The 14,794-nt window shown below is 33.5% G+C and overlaps 1 protein-coding gene across 1 annotated transcript in view; it reads left to right on the top strand.

The window, feature by feature from the left end:
- CRPPA (CDP-L-ribitol pyrophosphorylase A) overlaps nt 1-13,926 on the top strand; it is a 268,036-nt gene extending 254,110 nt beyond the window's left edge. The window contains 1 exon segment of the mRNA XM_054692405.1: nt 11,165-13,926. Within this exon segment, the coding sequence (XP_054548380.1) occupies nt 11,165-11,269 (105 nt within the window). The 3' untranslated portion in view covers nt 11,270-13,926.
- Nucleotides 13,927-14,794: the final 868 nt, after the last annotated feature.

Genomic DNA, 14,794 nt, shown 5'->3' with positions numbered 1-14,794 from the left:
ATGTTTCTTTTATTACTTTCTAGAAATAGTTATTTTTTAGAAACATTGTTGTACTTATTTTAAAGCTATGTATATTTTCCACACCAGTCTGTTCCATTAGACCTTTCTTCTGAAATTATTCCCTTCAACCCAGAGGTCATTCTTCAGTGCCAAAGTATTTTCAGGAGTAAATTGTTTTTGGTTTAACTTAGGGAGTCCGTAGTCTGTCTCATTCCTGCTTAATGTATTCCAGGGGGTTATAAGAGACTAGATTGATAGCTTTTTAGGAAGGAGTTTAGTTTTGCTTTTTTTGTTTTTAGTACTTTATACATATTTCATTGTGTTCTTCCCACTATTGTTGCCATATAAAAGACCAATCTGTTTTATCTAGGTATTTTAAAATTGTCTTTTTATATCAATGTTCCACATTTTCCCCATAATTTGTTTATTTACTGGGTCTCCTTCTTTCCACCCTGGAATTCATTTGGGTCTCCTTGAGTAAATATATGACATCCATACCTTGAAATGTTTTAGCATTAACGTTTATTATAATATCTCATTATGTCTCTCCTCCCTTCTGAAATTTTAATTAAATATATGTTACACATCTTACCATCTCTGTAAAGTTTCTTGAACTCCTTTTACATTTTTCATTCCTTGTATTTTCTGATATGAATTCTGAGTAATTTCTTGAACTTCATCTTCATTTTCAATAATTGTCTTTTCAACTCCGTTTAATCTGTTGCTGGAGACATCCTTTGAGAAAATTTTTAAGTTTAAATTTAGCAATGTTTTTCACTTGTAAAAATTCTTCAATTAATGCCTTGACTTTTCTCACTGTTTTCACTCTTTTCTAATTTGTAGACATTTTCAATCTGTCTTTTATTAACCTAAATTAGTAGATTAAAATACATTATAAACCACCACTCTAAGACTTTTAATTCACAATATACTTATTGTCTACCATGTAATATTTTTGATATAAAATTATTCCTATTCTATGTCCACCTCAATAGTTAAATTACCTTCCTGTGTCTTTCCAGTACTGAAAATCAGAAAATATCTAGCATGTTGTCTTTATTCAGTAGTATCATTCAGGGAGATGTATTTAATTGGGATGATTCCAGAAAGTTTCCCCCCTTAGACAATTGCTTCACATATTTGCTAGTTTCTTTTCCTATCACCTTACTACAAAGGAGCTCATAGGCCAGCTTCTACCATCTGTGACTTGGTCCATGAGAAAGAACTCTTTCGCCTCTCCCTTCCAGTATAGAACTTTGCCAAGCTAGTTTTTTTGTTAAAGATTGACAAAAATTATCACCAGTATGGTCAGAATAAAATTCTTTTTGTAGTTTACAATTTCATACTTATTATAGGAAAATAGAATTTTTTTTTGTTAAAGATTTATTTATGGGGCCTCCCCGGTGATGCAGCGGTTGAGCACTGGGCTGCAAAGCGGCCTGCAGCCTCTGCAGCACTGGTTTGATCCCCGGCCGCCAGCAAGGGTCCCACATGGTGCACAGACCTCTCCTGCCGCCCACTGCTCCCCTCAGCAGTGTACTTCAACAGTCTGCCTGTTCTGCTCCCTGCTCTGGCTCTGGTGAATTCTCTCACCCTCCTGTGCTTCTGACTATACCCAGTGCTAGAAAGAAAGAAAGAAAGGGAGAAAGAGACAAAGAGAGAAAGAGAGAGAGAAAGAGAGAAAGAGAGAAAGAGAGAGCGAAAGAGAGAAAGAGCGAAAGAGAGAAGGAAGGAGAGGAAAGAAAGAAATCTTAAAAAAAAAAGATTTATTTATTCATACCAGAACTGGGGTACAGGCCAGAGGTGGGTGTGTGTGTGTGAGAGGATTCACCAGGGACAGAGTGGGGAACAGAACAGACAGATTGCTTGAAATACACTACTGAGTGGAGCAGTGGGCGAGTCAGGAGAGGTCTGCTGCGCCATGTGGGTAGCTCCCTGGCTGGGGATCAAACTGGTGCTGGAGTGGCTGCAAATAGCTTCATAGATGGCATCATAACCCCTTGAGCCACCAGGGAGGCCCAGGAAATAGAATTTTTAATGCAAGGTAGACATTTGCTGTGGAACTTTGAAATTAAGCCTTTATATAACAACTGCTCATCCATTTAAGTAATAGTTAAGAGTCTAATCATTATTAACAAGGCATCTATTTAACTGCTCAAAAACTATTCTACCAATAATTTCTCTTTCCCCATCCCTCTCCTCTTCTTGTTTCTAACAAGGTAAGTTTGAATTGACCAATTTGAGTTCTCTTTCATTGCATTAAGTTTGCAATTGGAAATTTAAATCTAAATTTTATGGGGGAATTTAAACAATGTTTCTGCTCCAAGAGATGTATCTGTCTGTCTGTCTGTCTGTCTGTCTGTCTGCCTGTCTGCCTGACTGTCTGTCTGTCTGTCTCTCTCTCTCTAACTATCTTACTATCTTACTAAAACTTGGGTCATTCTCTCCAGATGAAATTCTTCTCAATAATCTTTCTTTTCCTGCTCTGAATACATTCATGAATACTGAAAGCAGCATCCATTGCCCTCCACAACCTAGTTTTTCTACTTATTCAGCCACACCCTATGTAAGAGATGTCTATCTCATTGTCTGCCATTCACCCCCTGTCTTGGGTCTATTAGTGTAAATTTATCAGTATCCCACTATAGTTACCTTCCACACCTGGCATTCTTTCATTGGCAGGGGAGAGGGGATCATGTAGCACAAATTTCTAGTTTTTGACACATTTTTCTAATTTCCAAATTTGGACACAAGTTTTTTTTTTATTTTTAGGACATTATTTCCAAAATGATGTACCCTTCACCTAAAAACTTTGGTGTTTCAAAGATGTCCTAATAAGCAGATAAAGCCAGATCTTTATAAAAAGAGTTAGTAAATTAATCTAGTTCATACAATTTTATTGAGTATCTATTATGGGTATAGTGCTTTAAGGTTAGAATTTAATTTGGGGAGTTTCATTTTACTATGTATAATTTGGCTAAGAAAATGTGACCTACAAAAATGCTCAATGAAAATATCAGTGAGGGATTTTGACACATACCATGATAATGAAAAGTGTTGATGTGTAGTAAGACAAATTATCCCACAAGAAAAATTAAGGTCTTCCTTATTTTCAAAGGCAGGTCTTTGAAAAGTAATGTGAAATAGATAATTATTGAAATGAATGGTAAATGAATAAAATTTTATTAAAAAGTCAATTATTAGAAAGATATCATACTGGAGAAAGAATAATAGTAATTATACCAGTAGGACTTAAATGTGTATACTGTATAGTAAAAGAGTGAGAAATTTAGTTAGTAGGGTTGATTTAAGTTGATTGTAAATGTTCTTGAATAGTGAGATGAAGTTTATGCTGAGAATAACATTGGTGAATATGAAATTTTGAGTAAGGTGGAGCAGTACCCAGGGAGAGATAAGTAGTCAGGACATCACAGAGGAATCCAGGTACGGGATGATATGGATATGAGACTTAGAATGGTGAGTGTATGACTAACTCATGTAGAGAGATGTAACCATGGAAAGCTGGCAAAACTTGGTAACTATTGGGTGAGTTGTATAGGATCAAAACATTTTTACTAATTAAAAAGGACATTGTGTATGAGACTGCTTTTTCAACTTTATTCAGTTGAGAAATTGCTATTACAGATGATGTTGTAAGAAAATAAAGTATGACAGTGACAAGTCCCAGATCTAGAAATAATCGGCACAGTAATGAACTTGCGTGTTCCTTGGCCAGATGTCTGGTGCTTTTGGCTGCTCGTGTTTTACCCCTGCAGTCTGACTCAGAGGACTGCATAGTTTAGGTTTTTCCTATGGTTTTTTATTCCTATTCAGCAGAGTAACAGTGCTGAACTGAAGTTTGATGACTAATTATTTTTTCTTAATTACCTCATTCCACAATACTGATGGAACACCTACAGTACGTGTAAGCCTTGTGAAAGGCACACTTAGTAAGGGACATGAAAACTTCACATACTAATTATGTTAGCAAATAAGCCCACATGCAATTTCATTAGTATTTTATTATTTTTATTACCAGTTTTTAGAGACACTTGTTTCATTTAAAGGAGCAAGAGGCAAGTGCTTTTCATTTGTAGCATTTCAAACCATTATCAATAGGTGACTGCATTTTCCTGCTGTTTTGGAAATCTACAACCACTGAAGATTTATTTTCATCTCCACTAGGGGACAGTGTGTTACCATTGGATTTTATTTTCTTCCATGTAAGCAAAATGTATATGAAAAAAAATTAACCTCAGATTATTTTGATGTGATAGCAGTTATTTTATAAATGCACCATAACTGTTAAAAGGTTTTTTTCTAAAGTGTATTATTTAGATTTTTATATATTGTATATGGATGAATGAGGATAGATATGGATAAATATGCAGATATTTATGTATGTGTGTGTATGTATGTATATATATATATATATATACATATATATATATATGAGTATTTGAAATTTTGTGTAATTTAGATTTTTTGCATGAGTTCACCAAAACAAGGATGGACAGCAGAAGGATATTGATATCAAAATAATAGCAAATTGAATTTCAGGTGATTTGTTACTCATAGAAATTGAATTAGGCGATAGGTATGGAATTTGCTGAGGCAATATAATGTTTATCCTGTCAGAGGGGCTGTGTAATCTCTTGAAATAGCTGAAGCCTAAATATTCATGCACACACACACACGTGTGTGTGTGTGTGTATTTTAACTTTAAAGCTTTTCTTAAGAGTACATTGTGTTCTTTAGGAATGATAAGTGTGAAGAATGACTATCTCTTAACGATTTCCTTTCTCGCTGCCTATAAAGACTTGAGGAAAAAATGACATCATGACTCTTCCTGTTATTCTTTGAGACATTATTCTACAAAAATTCACATAAATTTGATTCTAACAACTTACTATAAGTTTATTTACACCTCTTTAATTCAAGTACAGATGTCTGTGCAGTACAATGATAGAATTTGATGTTTTAAAATATACCTTTATAATGTGCTATTGTAATGGGATTAGTTTTAAGAAAATTGAGAAGCGACACTTTACAAGGAATTTTGAAGATGTGAACATTATGTAGAAAATTAACCACTTGTGCACACTTACAAGGTGAAACTTCCATCTTAAAAATCGCAAACTCCCTCTTAACCCTGAGCATTCAGTGTTTATTGAAGTCCACTGATTTTTAAAACTATTTTACATTATCAAATCATCTGCCTTGTAAAGGTCTATTAATTGTTTTTATCATTTTAATGTGCTTTACTACACATAATACCCTCCAAGTCACTATTTTGCTGAAAATGGCTACCTTTCATCTTTCCTTGTGGTTGAATGTGGATATACCACATTGCAGATATATTACACCTTCTTGACCTAATCATCTGTTGATTAACATTTAGGTAGCTTCCAGGTCCTAGCTATTGTAAATAATGCTGCTGCAAACATTGTGGGACATTCAGTTTTTTGTGTTTATGGCTTTACATTTTTTGGATAGCTGCTCAGTTTTTTTTTTTCTTTTTTTTCTCCAGCATTTGTACTCTGCTTCTTTCTTTTAATTTTTAAATTTTGTTAGGTGTAATAGCAATGGACTTTCAGACTGTTGCTTTGTATCTATTGATATAGTCAAAAACTGATACTAGTGAGGTCATAGCTATAAGACAGAACTAGGACATTAGAACAACAATTAGTGAGTTTCAGGGATTCAGGCTTCCTTCTGTCCTGTGGGTGCAAGAGTTCTGTGGTGGAGAGCATTGTGATCCATTCCTCTAGGCAAACTCCTTAATCTTAGTGTCTCTTACAATCCGAGTGTCTCTTAAGTCCACCTTTAAGCTATTTTTGAGCACTAGGTGCAGTACTCAGCATGGATCATGGTTGCATTGAGGTCCCAAGCCAGGAGTTACTCTTTTCTTTTCCAGCACAGAACTTTTATGTTCTGTTATTACAGGTGTTTAAATTCTGGTTGCAAGTGTTCATGTGTTTAGTTTAGTTTTGTTTTGTTTTAGCCCTGAGGTGTGGATGGTGGGGTAACAGGTATTCTCAAATATCCCAACCTCAATTTCGAGTAGTAGCCGCATCTCTGGAGACACGGGTGATCTCTACTATTTCTCCCTAATCATTCAGGCTCCATCTGTACTGTATTGTGAGCCTAAAGCTCAAGTCAGTAATCCTTAACTGCATTCCTGCTCATATCTCTCTCTGCCACACACCCTGATGTTGGTACATGCACCTGAGCCAATAACTTTGGGTATTTTGCCCAGCAGCCACCCCTTCTTCTTGTGAGTTGTCCTGACCTGGTATCGCAGTAAATGTTAGTCACTTAAAGTTTTTCCTGTGCCTTCCACTGGACTGTTGTTCCTAGTATGTGGTGTGGTCATCTGTTTTTCATGCAGGGACTTTAGGTTTGTTCTGCTGCTATCTATGTATAGAGGAGGCAAACCCTGTGTCTTCATTCTGCTACCATCTTGTCCCATTGAATTACTTCTTGTTCACACACAGGTTAAGAGTCAACCAAATAAAGGATTAGGAAAAAAATAATAACAATTAAAAAAACAAAACAAAAAAAATAAACAGACAACTATAAATCAGAGGCATTCTGCAGGGGAGGAGGGAGAAGGATCAAGACGGGGGCAGGAGGATCACAAGAGACTATGGTGATGGTGAATTGGTAGTGGAAATTCTATAGGGACTACATCTGAGAAAAGAAAGCAAACACTGTAAAAAAAAAAAAAAGAAGAATGAACAATGATGTAAAATTTTAAAAAATGAGTTATCAAGAACTCAAGGGAAATTTTTGGCAGATTTTTAAGCCTTCTCTGCAACTACCCCTCTCAGAGATTTTGCACAAATCGAAGTCACTTTGACAACTGTAAATTATAACTATTTTCTCTGCAGGGAGACTTTCATCCTTTCCTTAGATTCTGTTTCTCTATGATTTGGAAAAATTCTCTCAGCAAGAGAGCTATGTTGAATGTTAGTTAGTTCAAGCATTTCAGACCTGTGTTTATCACTATTCAAGACCTGCAGACAACACTTTAATGTATAGTTTTCCAGATTTAATGGTTATATATGGTGAGCAAGTGATATTAACTTTTTCATATCTGAAACTGATACCCCCTTCATAAAAATACTAATTAGAGTAGCTATTATTGTTAAATATTTACAGTATTTCAGTAATTTACATGTCTTTTCTAATTTAGTAGCAGCAAAAAAATCTGTAAGGTAGATAGCATTGTTACTCCACTTTTACATAAAAAAAGTGGGGAACCATTAAACTTGAATAGTTTGTTCAAAGATCACTTGAAAATTATTAAAGCCAGTGTTGGGATATTAGCAGGATGACTCTAGAGCCTGTGCCTTTATCAAATGTATAATTCATTAAATAAATGTTTCATTTTATTTAATAAAAACATGTGGTTGTAGTGCACACAAATAAATTACCTTTGTAACTCAGCTTTTGTAGTTCTGGCACATAAGCATTTTTAAAGTAAAGACAAATATTCATAAATTTAACATGTTTACTTAAAAAGTAATGCACTTTGTATTTTAGATAGAAAAATTGATACAATAATAGAGTTTACATATGTTCCACGCCTAGTTCCCTTAGTTTTTTTTTTTGAATTTTTATTTATTTATGCATACAAGAACTGGGATACAGGCCAGAGGTGTGGGAGGTGAGAGGATTCACCAGAGACAGAGTGGGGAACAGAACAGGCAGACTGACTGAAATACACTACTGAGGGGAGCAGCAGACGAGACAGGAGAGGTCTGCCTTGCCATGTGGATTGCTTCCTGGCCAGGAATCGAACTCTTGCTGAATAGGCTGCAGACAGCTTCATAGGTTGCATCTTAACCCCTTGTGCCACCAGGGAGGCTAGTTGCCTTAGTTTTTTATTCCACATTACTTCATTGATTTTAGCTGTCATGTCGCCTTAGGTTCTACTTGGTTGTGACAGTTTCTTAGAATTTCCTTATTTTTATGAGCTTAATAGTTTTAGGGACTACTGATCAGATATATTGTAGGATATCCCTCTATTGAAATTTGTCTATTTTTTTTTTTAATGATGATATTAGAGTTAGATATTTTGGGGAGAAAGATCACAAAAATAAATGCCTTTTCATCACATCTATTAAGGATACATTGCTCTTGCATGCAGGATATGATTTTTTTTCCTGCTCATGTGAACCTTGCTTACTTAGTTTTCACGTTAACTTTTATATGCTATTTGGAACACACTATTTGAATATGCATGAATAATGATAAAATGATGGCCTATAATGCCCCTTCACTCCCCAACTCCTCAAGGATTCAAATTACTGTGCTTTGCACATCTGCTGGCAGCAAGTAAGGAATTGTAAAATATATTCAAATCCATAAATTGTGTGAATATCTGGTTTTTGTACATACTAGAATTTTCTGAATGTATGTGTGTCTCACTATCTTGTTTAATCAGTTTTAAGGGGTAAATAATTCTTGAGCTTATTAGGCAAAGAGGAAAAACAAATATTTAGTGGGATTAACATAGTTGTTCTCACTGAATTGGAGCTTTTCAATGATGCCTATAAAAATTTGCAGAAGTGAATTCTTAAAAGACATTCATGTTTAAATAGTTTATTAAATTTGTGTCAGTTGGACTACCTCAGTGAGCTTTGAAGATTTAGTATGAGATATTGAAGTATAATTTTCCTAGCCTTGGATCTTAGATTTTTTCTTCATTTGTTGTTACTGCTTTCATTATGACAAATATAAACTAATTTCAGAGAGTATATGTATAGCTCAGAGAGGCTATACATATAGCTATGTTCTGTTTACTTTTGAAGGGGAAGTATTTAATTATCATCATCAGTGTTATGTATCAACTTTATAAATGAAACTTGGGAGTAGATGTGTATTATAGACCCTGAAACATTGTAATTAATTAATCTTTAAGAGTTACAAATATGTGCCTTATCTGTAGTTGCCTTGTATTTTATTCATGTTTATGAATGATGTTTCATGGATAATATCTACTTCAGTATAAGTATATTTCTGAATATATTCGGCTTTAGAATGATTTGTTTACATGTGATTTAGGTCTTATGATTTTCTAGAAACCAGTACAGTATTTAAAATCCAATATTGAAATTTCATTCCAATGTAGCCTTCATGCAGCCTATTGTTAACCTTCCCCAGTTCCAGCCTTAGAACATGGTCAGGGAAATTGATGAGAAAGGGTAACTTCAATAGTGGTGGTCTTCCATCACTATTCTTACAGATGAGAAATCCAGGGCTCCAGGGCTGGTGGAGCCATGGTGGTAATGGTATTACTTCAGTCATCTTCTTTGTGTTGTTGCCAGGTTTCTTGCTAAATGTGGAAGTAGGAGTAAACAAAGTAGCCACATATGAGTTAAACTGAAAAGCTGATGATATTTCTATCATAAGCAGAGCTTTATTTGCTTTGATATTGTTAGAATTTATGGAGTTCTGTCATGTGTTTATCATTAAACTAAGTGTTCCATATTCAAAGATAACATGAAAAATTCTTTGCATCAAGAAGTAGATCACCTGGTAGAATAGATGGTCAACTAAAGAGACTATTAGAAATCAATCTACTGGAGGAATTCACAGCTGTGGCAACATAGATCTATTTCACTTAAACTGGGCTAGAGTCAAGGCAGAGTTCAAGAATCGCTGATATCTATTAAAGGGATTAGCTGAAGCAATGGGATGAAAATTTAGAAAAATAGCTCATTTGGTCACTCCTAAGCAATTGTGTATAGCGAATTGAGTGATTTTTTTTTTTTTTAAGGGAATGGCAAGTAGAGGCTGGAAAGATTGAAAAAAAAAAAAAGAAACTTTTCATTACCAGATAAATGTTTAAATTTGATCCTGAAGCTTAAAAATAGTCTTCAAGAGATTTTATGCAGGATAGTGAAGGATATTGATCTGATCTCTATTTTAAAATAAGCACTTTAGTTACTATGTAGGAAGTAGGGTAGAAGAGATAAAGCTTTAGAGAGAACCATTTGAGATGGTTCAGTGATTCAGAACAGATGACTTTGCTAGTAGTGACGGTTTGATTGAAATATCAATATATGGATATAAGAAATGAAGTGGAAGCAATAGGCCCTAGTGATATAATGAACATTGGGATAAGGCGTTAAGAATGATGGCAAAGTTTACAAGTTAGTTACCAGATCCCTCCTTTTAAATAGCACCGTTCATGCCACAGAGATCTTAAAAGATATTATGTTTCTACTTTCCCTTTCTCTTAATATTATCATACTCCCATTCTTTCACGAAGTCTACATCAGTAGAATAGTTTCATAGACAGTATGATTTCAAAGGCAAAACCATACCTGTGAGATAACTTATTTTACAGATTTGTGTGATCCCTCACAAACAAGAAGCAGGTAGTTCACAGTAGTTCTCACAGTTCATTAGAATGTCTGCTGTTGGAAAACACTCAGAAACAAGATAAAGGAAAGGCTTGCATCATGGGTGAAATATTCACACTTCACTGAAGAGCCAAAGTTTGTCAGATTTTGGATTAAGGAAAATAATCTCTAGTTTCATACTGTTAGCATTTGAAATAGTGTCAGTGTTTTTCTTGATATCTTCAGATTTTTTTTTAATCTATAATAAAAGTGCTTGTCAAAGCATCTCTTATTTATTTAGGGAACCAAGTCCATGCCATAGCTGTGGACTGAGGTTGATAGAATGCTGAATCCAAAGAGCAATGGACCTTAAAAATTGGCTTTTTGAACTCAAAGAGAGTCTATGATTTGTGGTTGCCAGTTGTGGAAGGGTGGAGGAAATGGGGAGACGTTGGCTAAAGAGTACAAACTTTCAGTTATAAGATGAATTAGTTCTGGGAATTTAATGTCCAGCATGGTAAAAATACTGTATTGTATACTTTAAAGTTGATAAGAATGTAGATCTTAAATATTCTCACTTCCCCCATACCCACTGTTAACTATCTGAAGGGATGGATGTGATAACTAACGGCTTTGTAGTAATTACCGCTTTGTAGACTATAAACTTAAACAGTGGTTTGTGCCAGATATAATGTTATAAACCTGGGAGGAAAAAATATAAATAAATCAATTTTAAAAGAAAAATGATTCCTTATTAAATTTTATTAAAGACACCGCTTCTTTCTGAAATACTGTTTTTATCTTTTCAGGATGAACAGAAACTACAGGAAAGTTTAAAGCAAGGAGCCACTATTATTGCTGCCTTAATCAGAGAGAGAAATTCTGCACTCACTGGTCAGCTACTGGTAGCATGAGGAAAGTGAAGAAAATTGCCCCCTGCGTTAGAAATGTTTACCTAAGTATCCCTTTGTGCATTCCTACCTATTGTATGTGGCAGAATGTTTTTAAGTTGTCTTTTATGTCTCCAAATTTGTAGGATGTATGCTGTTATAAAAGTGAACCAGTGTTTATATCTGTATAATAAAACCTATTGTGCATGTCAAATGTAAGTTATCTGAAACATAAAAGAATAGATAAAATGGAAAATAATAGCCTTGACATGAAAAATCTTTTCACAAAGGCATTAAAGGTCAAATAGAAATAATGAGGGTTAGCTAATCCTTCAAGAAATGAGAATTTAGGGAATGTCAACTGTTATCTCTATCATAATTGTAAATCACACTATAATGAAGCTAATACACAATATTCAGAATTACTGGTGCTGTAAAAGTTTTTACCATTTGATTTTTTGACTTATATTTTATTTTTTTCCACACCTTAAAATAAAAAAGAGATTGAGGAGATAACAGCAAACTCGTTCAAATATCTTCTCTAAAACCCTATGAGATAAAACTTCTTTCTGCTTTTCACTATTTTAAGATAGTATCTTTTTCTTGGCATATGAAATAATTTTGAGTTACATTACTTTAAAAGGTCTCTGATTTTTCTCAGTTTAAAAGAAGACTGGAAAGCTTCATAAAAGTGAATTTAAGTTGATCAATCCCAGGTTAGTCAACTACTAAAAGGCAGAAAATCTGTTGTTCATGAAAGAATTTAATTAATTATCTTTTGATATTATACTGCTACTGATTAATAGCAAGTTCATATTTTTTTCAAATTTCCATTGGAATACACAGCTTACATAGTGATGATTTTTATTATATTTTATAATAATGCAGTCCAGTTATCAGAGATGCCCTTTCTATGTATTTACTTTATGAATCATAAACACATTGGATAACATTATTCAAAATCTAAGGCTACTGTAAACTATAAAACTTGCACATGAAATGCTTGTAGTTAATGAGAGACTATGAAATACTACATTGTAGAATTTAACATGTTGGTTGATTTTCCCTAAATATCTTAAGTTTCTATGTTAAGGAGTATTTATATTTTACATTTAAGTAATACTAAGCAAGATATAATGGACATGGAGTAATAATTACAATTTGTCCTCCTAAGTGAAATGTATTGTTTGAATGTAGCTTGCATCTACATTTCTGGGCTTTCCACCTTTTCTTTTTCTCTTGGGATGTTGGGAAATATAAAATAAATCATTTAATTCAAAATTATGAAGGAGAAAATATGTGAGCAGCATTTGGATTTTGGTTAGATTGTCCTTGTTATTAAAAGTGAGTTGGCTGAGTTGTGAAAGGTACACACACTGTTGAAGTCTTCAAGTGCAAATATTTTAAGGATTTGAAAATGTTTATAAAGGCAAAATGGCAAATAATATCAAAGTTTAAAGAGAGAGTAAGGACACTGGGCTTATTTATGGCACAGCAAAATCATCGTACCTGTTACACAGTTGAGTTATCTTAGATTTCAACTTAATAATGGAATATTATACCAGAATTTATCTTTATACAAGAATTTATTCTTGAGCAATTACTTTATCATAGGCAACTGGAAACAGCTCATGTAACAGGGCTTAGTTAATAAAATAGTAAATTGTGTCTAAAATCTTCATGATTATCTTAGCATTTGATTTTCTGTTTATAGTTTCTAAACTGATTGTTAATATTGAAAATTTCAAGAAATCTTTCTGCATCCTTTGCTGTTTAGATTGGATCTTAACTGCCTTGTCCACAGGCATGCGGCAGCTTATGTAGCAAAAGGCAGGGTTTTAACTCAGCAATACCTATAAGAAGTGTTAAGCTCATCTACCTATATAATAGCAATTGCTGGTGAAGGACCTCCACCAGGGAGGTGGTGGGAAATAAGCCAGAAGCCCCCAATGAGCACTGGAAGAATGGACAAGGGAACAGGTCAGTCCATTGACCGGAGGAATAACCTCAAACTTTTGGCTTTCCAGCCGTCTTTCTAACATACAGAATTGGTAAAGGAAATGAAGAAAATTATTGCCACGATAGAATGATAAATTATTTTTATTGTATGTTTAGAGATCTGGAGGCAACTTTACTATTACGTGTTCATCAGCACTTCTGTAAACTTATTTTCATGAGAATAGTTCATTCTCACTGTATTTTTCAAAATGCCTTGAAAATAATAGCAATTATGACTCAGAGTTGTTGAGATTATTTTCTTCCTGTGTGTGGAAATTTTGAGGAAAGACTTTTCATTCTAAATTTATGCTACATTAATTAGGTGAAATATATTTTTTTAAAGAATTTAACACAGTATGTTTACTGGGTTGATTGATGATATTTTGATAAAATGTAGTATATTTTAATAAGTGATCAATTTAAGGGTTAACTTGTTACAAATATGCAACAAGTGGGAAATAAGCCAGAAGCCCCCAATGAGCACTGGAGGAATGGACAAGGGAACAGGTCTTTTAAGGATTAGTCCAACTCCATTTTTTAAAAATCCTCAACAAAATATTATTAAATCCAGTAATACATAAAAGTGATAAAATATCAGAACTATCAATAAAGTGAGATTTATCATAGGAATGTAAACTTGGTTTCACATTTGAAAATCAATATCATTTTTTTTGTAATAAACAAAAAATAAATAAATGTAACATCTGAAAAAAAAAAAAAAGAAAGTGAAAATCAAAATCAACAAAAAACTATGAACCAGAGACACTTTTTGGGGGGTGGGGGGCAGGAAGGGAGGGATTGGGGTCAGAATGGGGGGTTGCAATTGTATGAGGAATATAAAAATAAAATTTATTATTTAAAAAAAAAAAAAAAAGAAAATCAATATCATCATATCAAAAAGCTCAAAAAGAAAAATCATCTTACCATGTGAAAAGACACTGGGGGAAAAAATAATATTATCAATTCCAAAGACCATGCATAACTTTAAGTAAACTAGTGTAAAAGAAAACAATCAAAATCCATCCACAAAAATACCTATAGTAAATATTACATTTAATGGTGAAAGACTGAATGTTTTAGCCCTGAGAGTAGAAATAGGGGAGAGTTGTCTTTTCTGGAGTCACTTGAAGTATTTTGCTTTGACTTAGCAGGAAATTATTTTCTAAGCTTGTTTATTAAATTATAAAGATCAAATTTTACTTTATAGGTATCAGCACAGTGATCACTTTATAAAACTTAAGTTGTAGTAGAACATTTGCTTATACTAAATCTGTATTTTTTACTTCATTTAACATTGAAACTATGCTAATAAAGCCTAAATTATAATGATTGAAATGTTAAAAAATACATTAAGTAGAAAAAATTTGAAATTTAGAAGTTTAATTCAAAAGTAACAGAATAAATGTAAAGTATATATTATTTTAGGATTTGTTAGTTTGGTTTAAAATGAATGAACTAGAAAGGTCTATGAAGGTGGTATATGGCATTATGTATTTTCTTGTACATTTTTATCTTCAAAATTGTGGAAAATGTATAGATATTTTAAATGAA

Source organism: Talpa occidentalis, unplaced genomic scaffold (genome assembly GCF_014898055.3).
Source record: "Talpa occidentalis isolate TD23 unplaced genomic scaffold, MPIMG_talOcc4v2.1, whole genome shotgun sequence".
Classification (NCBI taxonomy): domain Eukaryota; kingdom Metazoa; phylum Chordata; class Mammalia; order Eulipotyphla; family Talpidae; genus Talpa; species Talpa occidentalis.
This window is presented reverse-complemented; position numbering and strand designations above follow the sequence as displayed.